Source organism: Phocoena phocoena, chromosome 9 (assembly GCF_963924675.1).
Source record: "Phocoena phocoena chromosome 9, mPhoPho1.1, whole genome shotgun sequence".
NCBI lineage: Eukaryota > Metazoa > Chordata > Mammalia > Artiodactyla > Phocoenidae > Phocoena > Phocoena phocoena.
This window is the reverse complement of record NC_089227.1, coordinates 62465752-62483374: the sequence shown is the minus strand read 5'-3', so window position 1 is coordinate 62483374 and position 17623 is coordinate 62465752. Positions and strand designations below refer to the sequence as shown.

The 17623-nt window shown below is 38.4% G+C and overlaps 1 protein-coding gene across 6 annotated transcripts in view; it reads right to left on the bottom strand.

Annotated features, from left to right (window-relative positions):
* Positions 1 to 17623, bottom strand: part of BBS9 (Bardet-Biedl syndrome 9) — a 477322-nt gene that overhangs the window by 93292 nt on the left and 366407 nt on the right. For all 6 annotated transcript variants that reach the window (XM_065884413.1, XM_065884414.1, XM_065884415.1 and 3 more), the window contains one exon: positions 12299 to 12481. In XM_065884413.1, coding sequence (XP_065740485.1) covers positions 12299 to 12481 — 183 coding nt within the window. The remainder of the gene's footprint in view (positions 1 to 12298; positions 12482 to 17623) is intronic.

Genomic DNA, 17623 nt, shown 5'->3' with positions numbered 1-17623 from the left:
ATAGTTGTGAAGCAAGGATGTGGATGCAAGTAGTTTATCTGACAGCTGATCCAAGAGGTGCTGGTGGGAAGTGAGTAAGTGAGAGGGGGAAGGGGGAGAAGACAATAAACTGCTGGGCTGTGAGCAGTTACTGCTGTAGGTAACTGGTACAAGCCTGCTGGACTACTCTGGGAGGTGGTGTGTAATGTACCTTGGACTTTGCCAACTGGAGGGATGAGGGAGCTGGCGTATTAATCTACCAACCCCTGTCAGTCACTGATCAAACATGTGGCTGCACAGCCTCTGCCAAACAGGGAGAATCCTCAAGCAGCACAACTGCAGATGTCCAGCATGTAGAAGCTTTCAGGAATGGCGGGAGGTGGAGAGACACGGGTGAAGCACAAACAGCAGCCAGTACAGAGTGAGGATTAAATGGGGTAATGTATGCAGAGTCCTTGGCCAATGCGTAGTACTTAATAACGCTCAATAAGTTAGTTTTCTTACATTTCTTTGAATTGGGGGAGGCAGGCCTGTATCTTCTGTGTGTGTATGAATGTGTGTGTGTGTATTTAATTTCTATCCTTATTTCTCTACAAAACAGGGATGTCTTCTAATTAGTGAAGTTTATTGGATGTGGTTCTGAGATTGCTAAAAATTATATAGAGATGTTTATGACTTTGAATTTACAGCCAATGGGTTAGAAAACAACTAACCACTGCACCTGATCACTGCCATTAAACTACAGAAATTAGATTTCATAGGAAACTGGAAAGTTTCACCACTTTAAATACAGAAAGTGAAGTATATTCCTGCTCCCAATATCAGTGATTTCATCCACATAGTCTCATTCACTGTGGTGGGAGAGAAGACCTGTGTTCCTGCAGTCCTCATAAATGACATATCAGTGAAATCAAAGCTTAGATTTCATAATCATGTTGTGCAATCTGCCAACTTAAGAGTGACAGCAACCTTCATTACTTCTCACAGTTTATTTGCAGCTTTCTCTTCAAGACGCAACAACTGGTAAGATCTTTCCTATTTATATGAAATCTGCTTCTGGTTAAGGATGTCTGCTCCAAGATGGAACACCAAGGCATTGCCCTTTCCTATAACTTCCTGTCCCCAATTCAAACCACTCACAAATTTCCTGTTAATAAAAAATGACTGTAATTAAAATCTTTTACTCTGTGCCTACAATTATGTTCCATCAATTCCAGAGCAATTTTTTCACATTTTAACATCTCTGAAATAGACTGTGTCAATTTCGGCGGCATCTGACAACCGCTGGCTTCCAGGCACCAGTCATGCTATTGCTGTCAGTGCCTGTGTATGCGCAGTCTTTGTCTTAGCTGTTCATATTTTGTCACTTCAATTGATGGATGTGCAATGGCCATACTTTCCTGTCAAACTGATTATCATTTAAAATATCAAAATTATACTATGACTCATCACTGAACAAAAAAGTTGTGTGCACGGAAAGGCATGGGAATAGAACAGTTGGAAGTATAAATTTGACATTAGTGAAGCAAATATTCATGACAGAAGAATGACAACAATTCCATATGTTCTTTCAAAGCAAAAGCTAAGTGCCTTCCAGGATGTAAAACAAGAAGATACAGATAGGAGAAATGTATTATGTTTTGTTATAGAGATACATGTACACATATTACTATCCTCTGTCAAACAATACAACTGAAGTAAGAGAAATTGCCAAATCTGTGAGATAGATGTGGTTTGATTAATTAATGTATCACACAGGACTATTGTTAAAGCAGTAAACATCAATTTGCCTAAAATTTCTTGCTAACTATTGATAGAAACTTCTTAACTTGCACCAATATATGATTCAACTGAAGGAAAAAAACGAAGCTTTGAGCTTAATCAAAATGGAAAACTTTTAGAATGGATATTAGGGACTCAGAAAAAAATCATGAAGGCAACAATGGTACACTCTTAAGGTTGCATCAAAATGCTCTTTGTGGCTCACAGGACAATGCTGTGTGTAAAAACACGGATAGGGATCACCTGTAGTTGAAAGGTGACTTAAGAGAATCAAACTTTGAATGTGAAGAAGTTTCAGGAATACCTTAACCAATTTATGCTGCTTTCCTCTTATTGAGGCTCAAGAGTAAGATGTGATAAAATGTCTAAAATCTAAAATCTTTCAATAATTAGCTCAAATTTTAAGTGATAAAAAACACTATGTCATAGTTTAATTGGCAGTGTTTGGTTTTTTTTCTAAGTGGTCCATAAAATAATGCTGTCACTTACAATGGATGGCATTCTATTGTTGAAATAGTAGTAACAAGAGCTAGTAATTCTTGGAGACTGTATACGCCCAGCACCACGTTTAGCACTTTATGTACATTTCCTCAATTAGTCCTCCTATGAACCTTAAGAGGTTTATAAAAGGTGTCCTTAACATCTGCACATCTTCGACAAGTAGTTTCCAAATGAGTTCACATGAGTAATATTTTTTTAAAATACGGTTTAGCACTTCTGTGGTATTATTAATAATAGCAGTAGTAGTAGTAGTAGTAGTAGTGGTAGTGGTAGTGGTAGTAGTGGTATTCTGGTCTTCCAGTTGACATAGATAACTAAACATCAAAACCCTGAACCTAAAAATGATGGTGAAGACACCCAAAGGAGGCTCAGGACATGGTCCAGTTCACTGAGACCAAATGAGCAATGTAACTTTCTTACTTTGTGTAGGAAATAGAATTTGGATAAGTATTATTGAAGAAGAAAAACCTTACTTTATACATATTTTTATTCAATGTTTATTGTGTTTCAGTAAATCATGAATAGTAGACCATAGCCAAACCTAAGGAAAGCCTGATTACATGGAAAAAAAAAAATACATAGTAGAGGAAAGGATATACCTGAAATGTAAAGAGAAATTCCACATGTAACAGCTCCTCAGATGCTGACATGGCCCTTCTCCCAACCTAACTGTGTGAAGGGCAGTGAGTTTCTGGTTCTGAGCACCTCTGAACTGGCAGATTCCTCACTCGGCACCAACTGTGTTTTCCATCAAACTCTGGGCATGTCTTCATGAGAAAGGCACTGGGGAGCCAAGTTCACTCACTTTCTTTATGTCATGTTCTTCGTTTGTACCATTTATTTACTGGTTCAGTAGGAATATAAAGAGAAAGTAAGGTGAAATCAAAGCTGGATGGCCACTCTCAACTCTCTTCGAAGCAGAACCAGTCCTTGGGGTCTGGTCTCGTTCACCAATGTACAGATAAGGAAACCAATGCTTAAAGAGTTCTGTAATTTGCCTAAGGATGCCCAGCTAGTTAAGTATTTGCTCTAAACGGGATGTGAACCCCAGTCTGATATAATATTCTATTCAACTGATATACCACAGTTTGTATTTTCCAACTTGCGGTATTTCATAATTATAAACATTATGGTACCAAATGGATTTTAGTTTACTACTTTCAGTGCATTAACTTAGATTACTGGTGCCCAAGTGTTGGATTAGTTTTATGACCCACATTTTCCTCGAGGACTCTCTGGAAAGACTATACCAGAAATAGCTGGGTGTGTCTATTTCACTACATGTCTGTTAGTAGTATTTATTACCAAATTTGACTAAATCAATAAAGGTGAAGTGTACCTAATAGCTGTTTACACTTGCATATATTCACCACTGGTAAGACTGAAAATTTTTATGTTAACTGATTTGAATTACAGGATATGTGAATGAAAATATGTATAAATATTTATGTGTGGTGGTCTGGCTATCAGTTTACCTATATCTTTTACCATCTGTACAGGAAAGATCAAGTTTTCTCTTATAGAATGCCCCCAAAATTTGAGGTTGCTTGCAAAAAAAAAGGAGTAATTCAAAATGGAAATAGATTGCTTCCTTTTTTAAAAATGACTTTTAAAAGGCTACACAGTTGTTGGAGGACATCTGTAATTGTGTGAAACATTATGAAAGTAAATGGGGTATCAAGCAATCCACAGATCTTATATCCGACTATATGCTTAATTTAAGCTTTAATTCTGTGGGGATATAAAAGAATCTGTCCTTAAATTAGAATACAAGACAAGCACATATTCAATTTTAGAGTATAAAATGAGAGCTAAATTATGTCATACCCCCAAGTGAAATTCACAAGAGAATGAAAGCCAGAATAAATAGGGAGGAAATGAAAACTGATCTGCCTCTTAAAGAGGGTAGATAGAAGGGTAAAGAGAGGACACTATTTTAGGTGAGGAAAAAAAGCTCTATTAGCCCTGCTTGATGGAAAGAAGCTGCGTATCCATGCAAAGTCAGCTTTCCCAGAACAAAGTGGGGAAGCTGGGAAGTCGCAGAACAGGAGTTTCGGAAAGAAGATACAGTGGAGCCAAGTGACTGAAAGTCCTGAATGCCTGGCACTGGAATCCAAACTCGACCAGGGGCAAAGAGAGCCATGGAAAGTATGTAAGCAGATGTGTGACAGGAGAGCAGTGGGCTGAGTCTTGCAGAGATGTGCAGGGCAAAACGTGGGTAGAAAGGCAAAAACATGGGTAGAAAGGCTACTTTAAATGCCACCACAGAAAGCCAGGTAGAATAACAAGGATGCAAGCCAAGGGGGGTTCCCAGAAACATTTCCAAATGAACAGCCACAGGCTAGGGTGACTGACTAAACCTGGAGGTGCAGCTCTGCGTGTGGTTACAGCAAAGAGGGAGCGCCGGTTTTAGAGGAAAGAGTCACCAACTTCCAGGTGTACATTTGTAAAAGAATGCAAGGTCCCAGAAATGGCAAAATCATCTCTTTGTAATTAGTAGACTCAAGTTAGGCACAGTAAAGGTACTTTAAGGAAACTGAACTAAGTAAATACACTTCCAGCCAGGAATCAAATTGGTAAGCATTATAAGCATGGCGATGATTATTATTTTCCTCACTGTGGTAGCGTGAGTTTTACTTACTTTACTTATTTATAATTAAATCAGACCTTATTTCACAAAGGATCTCACATACAGTGAGAGTGTAGCTTCAAATAATCAATTCTTTGTTCGTTTACTTAGTCTCTTTATTCTTAAATGCATGAATAATATTAAATGTGTCCATTAAAGCACTGTTTCATATTTGATATACATAATGAAAGATTAAAAAATTACACGTCACCACCTGTAAATGTATTCTACTTGGCTCCTATTCTGATGTATTTCAACCATTTCAGTTTTTAAAACTGCAAGCAGGCCATCAGAAAAGCTCTGAGATACATTATATTCAACTCTAGTCAAGTATTACATAACACCAGTTGCACCTAACTAGCAACAACACAGAGTATGTGGCCATTATGAACATAAAACTAATTCTTTCATGTTTATCTTGCTGGCTAAGATCATGGGAATTACCAAAATATTTACTTTCTGCACTATGTTCCCATAGACAGTTATAATTGTGATGATACTTTAGCGGTCATAAAGGCAGGCTTGATACTGACACCAGACTTCCTCCTTTTGTTTGCCTTTCAAGAAGAGGTCATTAATAATAGTAATGATTAGCCATCTCAGTCATCACTCAATCCAGACAGGCGGCACAATGGCCCTTGCATCAAATCTGACCTGTGACGTAGAGGTCTTTAAGCCTTGTGAGTGAGTGTTGATAAGTCCCTCCACACAATAGGATTTCCTATTATAAACATCTGTTTTCTCACATGAACCATGTTGAAAATGTTAAAAATAAGTTTTTCTTTCCATATCAGTTTGTAAAAGGAATAATCAATCAAAAAGTAAGGCTGAAGGTCCAAATCGCCTTCCCCCACTGATGTAAATTTCCATCTTAACTTTCCCAGGGGATTTTAAAGTTCAGTACTAGGGAAGGTAACTATTAAACCTCTAAAGGACACAATAAAGCTTTTCTTTTTTCAAATAGCAGATAACAGCTACTAAAGATATTAAATGCACTTTGAAAGAAAAGAAAAAGGCAAGATGCTATGCAACGTGCCAATATTCCTTCCAACTCTAGGACTGTACGTAATCAGGTCCCCAAACCAGTGCACTGCTGCTCTTTAGAGATTCCTCTGGAATCAGGTGGAACACGTGAACATTTAGAGCAGCAGAAGTTTGCGACAGCCATTTGGAAATACCAACACTGCTTCTCCTTGTTTTCCTGCCATCTGCGGGACTTCATCGTACAGAATCTTAGTCATCTAAGCTGTTTACTAGGAAAATAAGAAGCAGATCTGTATAGAGATTAGGAAGGGCAAAAAGGATTCAGCCACATACCAACTCCAAGGGACAGTAACTACCTAGAGTGCTGTATTCAAAAGGATTCTGAGGCCATGGTGTCAGCTCAACAGGAAAGAGTCTATGATGATTATAACATCTACCAAGGCCATATGAAGGGGGAGTAGCAGCCCTTGTGCCAGATTCTTGCCTCTCCTTTATGCAGATGCACACATCTCCCTAGAGAAGTTTCTTGTTCCTGGGAAAATATATGGTTATTGTGAAAATGACCAGGCTGATCCCAGAATACCAGAAATAAGGGCTGCTAATGCAAACACCATGGCATCTTTTAATGTCAGTATCCTACCCTGCTTTCACTAATTTGTTAAAATGTGCTTAAGTTATTAACTCAACTGAAAAAACCCTTTCCCTCTTAATGACCGATAGTGCTATGCAACAGAAACTTCTGCAATGATGGAAATATTCTGTATCTATACTGTCCAGTGTGGTAGCCACTCACCACATGCGGCTATCGAGCAGCTGAAATACAGCTAGTGTGGCCGAGAAACTGAAATTTTAATTTTACCTCATTTTAATTCACTTAAATATCCATTTAAATAGCTACACGTGACAAGTGGCTACCATATTAGATAGCCAATATGTTTACAACAGAATATGACTAGAATATGTTTGCTTGTAATGTTGAAGTAAATCCCCAAAGGATGGGTACCAACTACTTGGTTTATTGAGGTATGCTAAGTGCCTAGAACACTGCCTGAAACATAGCATGTGCTCAACATTCATTGAATGAAAAAATGGATAACAAATGAACTGGATAAAAGATTTTTCCTCTTAGGTCAATCCCGAGGTATGTGTAGTTTTGCAGCTTTTGGTCTCTGTACAGCATAATGAGGGGGAGATGTGTGTAATATCACAATTAAATACTCTCTCAGGCTCAAACCAGTAACACATTGACCTAAGCAGACTTACTTAGGTAAGTCTAAGGAGACTGTATTTTCCATAGAGCTTCAAGTGGATAGAGGGTCAGTAGAGGCATATTTAAATTCTGCACTGAGGATCCAAATACTCTGAAATATCCTCAGAAAAGTAAGAAAATTCATTTTAGAGTTTCCCTAACAGGTACTCTGATAGAACACTATTTTAGGTAAAACTTTTCCAGCATCATAGGAAGACAATAGGGATAATACTATATTATCAAATCCACCGATAGAACTATGTTTATGACCTCTTTTTGGAGACGCCAAATAAAACATTTAACGTTTTTCTTAAAGTGATAGGGAGTATCCCTACAAAAACACATTTGGTATATATAACTTTCAGCAACTTAAAAAATCACATATAATAGTCAGCAACACCAGCATTTATTTGCCCTCCAAAAGTACTGAGAAGTGACAAAAATGGAAAAGTGTTACTAAAGAGACAGATCAAAGAAAACACTGATGAATTCTGTTCCAAAGGGGATGGTATTTTTTTAATACTGATAATATAGTGTGGAGAACACTACCTTTCATTAGCAATAATGAATTCTAAACATTTTTGCTTTGTGAAACCGAGGCTATTAAGAAGAAAATATTCCAGAGTTGATTATGGTATTTAGCCTGTCTTGTGACACATGCCATCTAAATAACAATACAACAAACGATTGTGCAGTGCTGTTTGAACCGCAAATAAAACACCTTCTGAGCACTTTCTCTTACCTCTCAATACTGTGGGGACATCTGACCTTGAACTGAGAGTCTCTTCTGAAAATGTTGCCCACATGTCTAAAGTTCTCCCTCTCACAATGTATTCTGCCATCCACCCTCAACCAAACCGTCTAAATTACATTCAGATTTTTGTGGTATCATAATAACTTCAATATGGGATATATTTCAACATTCTGGTCAGAGACTCCTTTCTTCCCCGCCTCACCCTCCTTCCAAGTTATTTCAGGTTTGCATATTTCATTTTCACGTCTCAGCGGGATACCCATCACATAACATTTATTTGTGAGGTCTAAAGGCATAATGTGGAGGATTGTGAACCAGCATGTCAAAACCACATACTGCATGCGTACGTCTTAAAGAATGAAAAAGGATTCCTTTTTTTCTTAAGATATATAAGCTGTCTCAATAGTATAAGTCCAAAGTGAATACCACAACCTAATTAAAGATGAAGAGCATAACAAGCAGTATTAAAATGTCTTTTTTGATTCATTCTTCTCCAAGTTATGTTTTTATCAAATGTCCTGTCTCATTAATGACTTCGATAGACATAACAAGTATACACACCTTCTAATCTCATCAAATTCAGAAGAGAGTTGAAGTAATTTTTTCTTACATGACTTGGGAGGTATGACAGTAGAGAATACAGAGGCAGGGTAGAAAGGAGCTTTGAGAAGATGCTCAGTCCATTCACCTGCCTACAGGGATGAGCATACTTACATACTCCTGGCAAATGAAGCTGTTTTTAAAGACCTCTGGAGTCAGAAATACCACAGTCTCTCTTGGGACTCAATTCCTACATTTGAGAATGTTTATTTCTAGGAAATTCTTCCTTTGGGTCTAAGCAGGCTTCAGGGCCAGCTTCAGAAGCATGCAAGCTGTGTAACTGCACAGGGCCCTGTGCTCAGTTTAATGCTTTGTTGTCATCATCTTGAAATTCTTAATAATTTAATCTTTGAATTTGTGTTTTGTAAGTGAAGTCTGATAAGACAATGAAGCGCGTGTGAGAAGGGAAAATATGTGCAATATGCATGCCTCCTCCCTCTTTTCCCCCCATTACCATACAGCCCCATAGCTCAGAATTCCCGTGGCCCCAGGATGAGTGGGAGTTCACAGAGACTCAAAGTAAGCAGGAGGAAGCCCTATTCTGTCTAGACTGATTAAGCGAAAGAACTGACAGCCCTGAGAGGCTTTTCATTTGAACCAGAACTTGTTTTGAATTAAGAAAGAAGGCAATAGATTCAAAGAAACAGGAATGACTAAGGAAACCCACTACACTCCTGTTACTTCCCTGTATTAACCAACCACTTACACTGAAAATGATAACATAGAAAGAAAGGGAAATGGAGTGACACAGAGCTTCTTTCCCTTCAGTCCTTCCTTCCTTAGCAGGAAGCTGAAGGTAGAGAGTGTTGGTAGATGTGCACTGGTTAAGAAGTAAAATAAAGACAGTTAAGTTTTGTGCAGCAATTCTGCAGTTCCATAAGAACAAAATGCATATGAGCTACAAAATACAAGTTGCATATATTGTATGTGTATTGTATAACTGTGGCAATTCTTTAAATTTTTCTTTATTTAGAACTACATAAATAAATAGCAAACAAAAATACCACGATGAGAGAGTGACTACAGAAACTAAAAAGCTATGTGTTTAGTACCTGTTTTAACAGCACTTTAGCATATTTTCCTACTTTTTTGAACAAGGGATCTGCATTTTCATTTTGCACTCAACCTCGTAAATTATACAGCTGGCCCTGCCCTGCTTCCTCATGCTCCAGACTCGATCCACTGCATCTGTTCTGCCAAGTCACCTCTTGTTAGCTTCCACCCTTATCGCCATTCATTCACCCCAACAAATGTCAACTGCGCTATGGTCAGGCATTGTGCCAGGCACTGAGAATATAAAAATGAGTAAGATATAATTCCTGCCCTCAAGTGTAGTCGAGGAGACAAATCACCATGAAAAGGTAGTAATATCTACCTTGCATGGCTTTAGTGAGGACTATAAATAATACATATAAAGTAGACAAACCACTACTAATGATGATTAGCACTCTATCCAATTATCTCATTTAATTCTTATTACAATTTATTGGACAGCTAACATAATTGTTTCCATTTTAGAGTTACAGAAGCAGAGATTTAGATCAGCTAAGAAACTTGACCAGAAGGACTTTGCTGGAACCAGCACCTCAAGCCACCCAAGTCTTTTTGACTACTAAATCTGAGTTCATAGTGATAGTGATAGTTAATATTCTTATTAATATAATCTTATACAGATGGCCAAGAAGCACATGAAAAGCTGCTCAACATCACTAATTATTAGAGAAATGCAAATCAAAACTACAGTGAGGTATCACCTCACACCAGTTAGAATGCGCATCATCAGAAAATCTACAAACAACAAATGCTGGAGAGGGTGTGGAGAAAAGGGAACCCTCTTGCACTGCTGGTGGGAATGTAAATTGATACAGCCACTATGGAGAACAGTATGGAGGTTCCTTAAAAAACTAAAAACCGAATTAACGTATGACCCAGCAATCCCAGTACTGGACATATACCCTGAGAAAACCATAATTCAAAAAGACACATGCACCCCAATGTTCATTGTAGCACTATTTGCAATAGCCAGGTCATGGAAGCAACCTAAGTGTCCATCGACAGACGAATGGATAAAAAAGATGTGGTACACATATACAATGGAACATTACTCAGCCATAAAAAGGAACAAAATTGGGTCATTTGTAGAGACGTGGATGGATCTAGAGACTGTCATACAGAGTGAAGTAAGTCAGAAAGAGAAAAACAAATATCATATATTAATGCATATACGTGGAAGCTAGAAAAATGGTACAGACGAACCGGTTTGCAGGGCAGAAGTTGAGACACAGATGTAGAGAACAAACGTATGGACACCAAGGGGGGAAAGCGGTGGGGGGTTAAGGTGGTGGTGTGATGAATTGGGAGATTGGGATTGACATGTATACATTAATGTGTATAAAATTGATGACTAATAAGAACCTTCTGTATAAAAAAATAAATAAAATAAAATTCAAAAAATATATATATATAATCTTAACCATTCTATTCTTTAATTTCTATTATTACAGTGTACATTTCTAGCTTCTCAAAGGTCGATTTTAGCTGTAATTTTATCAATCTAAAAATAATGTGTACTCTAAATTTTTTCTAATTTATTTTTACTGTTTTGTTAAGGATATAAAATATAGCTTGATTTTTTTTTTATTCTAACAACCCTTTGACCCAACTGTAGAAAATTAGATTCAACTGACAAAGCTTGTGATTTTCAAAATCGTGTTCATGACTTTGTTGCTAAAATACCGTATACAGGTTAAAAACATGTCTTTGGACGCAGACAGACTTTGGTCCAAATTCTGGCTCTACCGCCCACTAATTTCAGAAAGGTACTTAACTCTCAAAGCCTAAATTTTCCCATATGTAAAACAGGGATGAAAACAATACCTTAACTATATTATAGGTCCTTGTTTAAGATTAAATGAGATAATCCTTGTGAAACACTTAAAAGAAAACATGGTACCTAGTTAACACCCAAAAATTTCAGTTTTAGTACTATTATCTTTAGTACCATGTTTTCACATCTGTGTTTAAAACTGGATCTGAAATGACTTTTTTGTTGAAACGGTTTCCTCCAATACAAAAAAATAAGTTCAAGCGTCTCTGATTTCAAAGAAGTATATATTTCTTTGTAAATAAAAGCATGCGTTAACGGCACCTGGTAGTCACATACCTCAATGATTCAAAGCATCTAAGATGTTTATATCATCCTTCACCAAAATCTCCAAATGCATGCTCCCATTTTTTCCCTTTTTGTTCTAAACTGCCTATTCAAAGGATCAAGAGTAAAAGAGTTTATAAACTACATATAAAGAATTACATAAATGTAACAAAATATCCCTGTCATTTAGCGAGGCTACTTCAGTTCTCTCTAACCCTTGAAGTGACACTTAAATTTAAGAACGTTGAGCAAATTAAAATGGCTGAACTGTTTTCTCTCATGGAAAAGGAAAGGATTAGATAATCTGAAGGTTTACTGCCATCACCCTGGCGGTCAAATGACTGTTTCCCTGGCTTCAGGGAAGTGATTGAAGAGTATATAAAAAATAGACTGAAGTGATTGAAGAGTATATAAAAAATAGACTGGATACCACATAAAAATGGACTATATACCTATTTTTTAAATAGCTCTAGAAAAAAAAAAGGCCTTTACTTGACATTTTTATTATGGTTTGAAGAAAAGGAAAACAGGATTTGGGTAAAAAAACAAAACAAAACCAAGCTTTCATTTGATACCTTAGAAAACATGATAGCCATGTGATACTTTCCTAAAACCACCACCTTTTTCAATAACTCTGGCTGTTACCACTGCAGGCTTGTGGGTCCTTACCAATTCTTGAGTGTCCTGCTGCAGTGGCAGAAATGCCGCTTCCAGGATAGCAATCTGGTCGGCGCTCAGCTTCTGCCACAGCCCGATCAGCAGAATCACCAAATGGGTGGCACTTTTCAGCCTGGTGAATGACTGGAACAGATTGTCTTGGTTTTCCTCTACTGCGTCTGCTAGAGAGATTACCTGCAGAAATTACAAACTTCAGTTAGGGATAATTTCACCATTCTTGAGCCCTCAACAAATTACATTTGGCACACTCTTGTTTTTCTTTAGAACAGCTTCATGAACTTTGTCTTCCACAAACACAAGCTATGTTGAGTAATAAAAGAGTTATCATTCATCTGTTCGCTTCCTTCTTTTAAAAAAATACCCTAAGTAATTCCAAATCCATATGGCCAAGAGATGAAAATATCCACGAAATCAGCTTAATGGGGACATTGTTCAGTGTCTGCTTCACCAGCGATTCACCTTCTACAATATATGATAATATAAGTAACCTCTAATACAGTTATTATGGTCATTATTACTAGTCACAGAGATTGATCAATTTAAAAAATTCTTGATCAGTTTAAAAAATGTTTATCAAAGTAACTGCATTTACCTTGGAATTTCAAATAATAACTTCATAATATCCTTTTCAGAAAATAACTGTCTTCCTCTATTACTTATTACATGGTATTGGAATATCCAATATTTCTTTACTATATTTAAAAGGTACATAATGTTCAAACATTTGACCAATCAAGCAATGTCATTTTTAACACAAATGTCAGGCACCAGCCCACAGGGACCTGAAAGAAAAAAATATTCAGGGTCCATTAGCTTTACAATGCCAAATCTACTTAGGATAAAACTGGCAGGAGTGAGTAGAATTGGCTTTTTTTTTTTTTTCATCCTCTTGAATAATCCTGTGGAAAAAAGAACTAAAGTAACAATTGGATAGAACACTGAAGACAGCCCATTGGTGTTTTATTTTAATGTCTTGGTGAATTTTGTGCTCATTAAAAGTAATGAACTGATTAGCCCAGAGGCTCAAGGCACATGACAGCCCCCAGAACTGGAGTAGCAAAAGCCGGGGCAATGTAAGCTCCTTTCTACAAGTCCCCACCAGCTTGAGGGACTAGAGCTCATATGAGTTTCAGAAGTCTAGTGCAGATGATCCATTTGGTGATATTTCACGGCTTACTGACACTGGCCCAAAGGGCCTATTAAAAAATCATCAGTCAAACAAGTATAGTCTGCAGCTGTGTGGTCTCCCAAATTCCATGTAGGAGAAGGGCTATAAGGGGACAGTCCTCAGAGTATCTGGGAGACACTGGAAAAGAGATGTAGGTTAGAGAAAGACAAAGCACCTGAAGGCCCTTGCCTGACGCTCCCGGGCAAACCAGGATTCCTTGCCACTTGCAGGAGTTATGAAAGGCAATTACAATTCACATTCAGCTCTAGAGGGAGCCCTGGGCGTTGGGACCAAGGTAAGCACTAACAAAGCACACTGCTTACTGAGTGCCTACTACCGTGCTACTTTTCATTTGCATTCAAAGGTACGTGATACCCTGTAGCCCATGAGGATCTTATAATTTGTTGGACAGGAAACATACATACACAACCAATTAGTGGAAAGAAGCATTACTGTAATAATGTCCTTACTGTGCAGCACAGAAAGTAAGTGTGAAAGAAGCTGGCTAAGGGGCAGGTTACTATGGGCCAGAGTTAATATCCCTGGGGCCTCTTTTACTCAAATGAGGCTTGGAACTCATCCCTTCCCCATTACTTCAAGAAGTTCCCTCGAGGAGATGGAGAAGTCACTTTCCTTAAACCAAAACACCTGGAATTATCTGCTTCCCCAGCCCTCACCATGATTACAACTGACTCCTGTTAAAAATCTAAGTTTAATTTCATCTTCTTCCTGTGAATGTTATCAATTAAGCCTCACTGTGGGGGCCATCATATTATGACACAGATGCTTATTGTCAATAAGTCCAAATCATACAAAGATCAAGGTGATAAACACCTCCTGAGTGCCAGGGATGTGCAAGAATTTGCAGGAAGCACTACAGGGAATTCAATGGCAACAGAGATAACCTCCATCTTCAAAGACTTTATAATGGAGAAAGGAAAATAGGTCAAGGAAGCAAACACTGACAATATAGGGAAGACCCTACAGACTATTAAGGAGGAGAATACCACTAACATTATGATCATTATGTTAATAATAAGCCCTCCAATTAATTGAGCATGAACTGTATGCCAAGCAATCTGCTCTGTGCCATACAGGTATCAGTGCGTTCAATCCTCACGCCTCCGCTGAGACTTAGTTGGCAAGATCTCTGTTTTATAGATGAGGCCTCTGAGGCTCAGCAGATGTAAGGAATGTGCCCAGTACTGTACATAGGGTGTGCCAACTGTGTCTGTGCTTAGAAGTGCTCCATGCTTGGTTTAAGGCCCTGTTGTCTCTGTCTTGAAAGTCTTAATAACTTTATTTTTGGATTTGTGCTTTGTAAGTGAAGTCTATAGGATAATGGACCATGCACATGATCAGAGGAGATATGCTCATTAACTCAGAGAGTTAAGTGCTCTTATATTTGCATTTAAAACTGGCATTGCACAATATAAAGATTAATCATAGAATTCATGCTAACAATTTAAAATTTTAATTTTTCCTTACTTGAGATAACATTAAATAGGAAATAAAAGCACCACCAGAAGGTGTGAAAGAGAGACCACTGAAGAAAGGAAAGAACTTTATATTTTAGTAGCTGTTTCAATAGCACTTTCTTCTACCTTTTAACAAGGGCCCTGCATTTTCATTTTGCACTGGGAACTGCAAATTAAGTAGCCAGTTTGACCATCACCTAGTGAACGAGAAAGCAGGATTCGACTTGGAGTCTCTCACTCTGAAGTCTGCATGAGACCTGAAGCACCTTATAGGTTCGGAGAAGGGCCTAACTACTAGTGAGTGTGGAGGGCCTTGGGAAGGAAAAGGTGGAAGAAGCAGCAGTGGCCACTGGACCAGGCTCAGCCAGCTCCTACCAGCTCAGGAGAAAGGACTGATTATTCAGTTTTCAGGAATTTTGTGAGCCAGTTGTTAAAGATGGCCATTGCTAAAAATTAAATTATGTAAACTTAAAAATAAGTTACATGTAAACAAAAGTAATAAATACTCAAAACGCATTACTTCCTAATTTTTTTACTGTTATCTAGGCCCTTGAGGTTATTTATGCCTGTTGCATCTGTATGTTGGCAACACTCTGCAATGGTGAGCTACTGCCCATTTCTTCCCAACTCCACATTCAGTGACCTCATGCTAGAAGCTTGCAATCAGCCATGGTGGAAGTATTTACAACATGCAAATCAACAAATGTTATAAAGTTAGGCTTCCCACCCACCCTGCTCCTCACAAATAGCCAGTTGGTAAGTATCTACCAGCATGCCACTGAGAAGAGGTACCTGAAATTTGTCCTCAAGAATAGATATTGGGTAATGCGGCTTTAAAAGTGAAGGAAACAACCTGAGCAAGTGCATTAAAGCACAAATGTAGAGGCTGCTTGTTCAGGAAGGAGCAAATATTCCAGTTTGGGAAGAGCATTTCATGAGACAAAAAAGGTCATCTGGGCAACTGCTGTAGAGGAACCACAATGTCAAGGTGAAGAGTGTGCAGGTACTGGAGAGCCACAGAGTATTCTGAGTATGGATGTTATCTGATGGAGGCTGTGCTCTTAGTAGCCATCGGATCACAGCAAACATTTAGAGCATTTGCTGGGACTTAAGTGAGGCTTTTATGCACGTTCCTCACTATCAAGGGAAAATTCTTACTAAGTGTAACAGCATGTCAGTTCGTGGACCCACCCAACTTGCTAAACACAGCTGTGGTGGAAGAATGACTTCTCAGTGAGACAGCAGCCCAAGCCACAGGATCTTTCCTGAGCAAGACCCAAAATACATCAATCCTGGAGAAGCATCGTTTCTCTAAGTTTCAGTCTCGCTGGATATATTTCTGTGCCATTGTGGAAAGAGTCTGCTATCCCCAAATGGTCACAGAAATTGGAAAGAAATGGGATAAACAATTCCTTATGTAAATTACCCCCAAGGAAAATCTTCCTGACCTACTGGCCAGCGTGAAATACTAAACAGATCTCCATGTTCTCAATTTAGTTTTACACGTAATAGCCAAGTTTACTTTGTTCTCCACAAGAGCCAAATGAATTTAGCAGAATTAACATAGTAAAAAGGGATGGAAAAACTAGACCCATCAAGACTTAGATCTGTCTGACCAGGGCCTAGAGGATCTCGCAGCTCACCTGGAACTGAGAAATGAGGCCAACCAGCTGCTAGGGCTTACATTTGAGGCACAGTGCTTTTTCAGTGCTCATCAGTGGCTGTACAAGATGTGTGTTCCCAGAACTAAAGAAAGGGAGAGGTTTAGGAAAAAATAAATGCTAACGATTTCAAGCACAATGTGTTGATGGCCTTTGTTTTGCTTTTTCAAATTGAAGGATTCCAAATTAAACGGAGACCCCAAAGGACATCTCTATCCAACTGCCATATCAATTGATGCCAAAGTAATGAGGCAGAGGCCCAGGGAGCTGCTTGCAGGAAAACGCTCAACTCATAAAGTGAGTGTGAAATTAATCCCAAATACTTCCAGCTGCCAAGATAGGCTCTAAAATTGGTTACAGGAAAGCAGCAGCAGCAACAGCAAAGTAGACATGAATCATACTATGTGAACACAGACATGTCCAATTTCTTCACCTAAACTGACCATCGAATCTGGCTCCCAATCTCATGTATGGCATACAGAACCCCACTACATTGCTGTTTAGCTGTCATTTACTGAGCCCTGAATGTAGGCCAGGCACTGGGCTAGTGCTGTTATACTCAGGTTATCACTTGGTCCTCATGATACCCTCTGAGATAAAAATCGTTGATCACCTTGGCTCCCACTTCCGGATGAGGAAACAGAAGCTTAGAGCTCTGATGAGCTTAATGCTCAAATGATGAGCACACTGCCTGTGGTAATGAACTAGGGCAGGGAAGGACAGGGATTTTAATGCTGTCTCCTGATTCCCCATTGGGTGCCCTTTCTTCTCACTGATACACAAACGTATACAGTTGGTTCCATAATGTAATCCGGTGGATTTTTATATTGATAATCAAACAATAACACTGAGGAAAAACACTAGTAATATATTGTAGCAATAACAGGTATATGTGCTTTAGTTAAGTTTTTCCATTGTTGGGGCTTTTAACATAGGTTGAAATTTCCAGGTTGGTTTCTGCCCAAAGTTACAGTATAATGGAAATTAGTTCATAATTTGTAAAGGATGG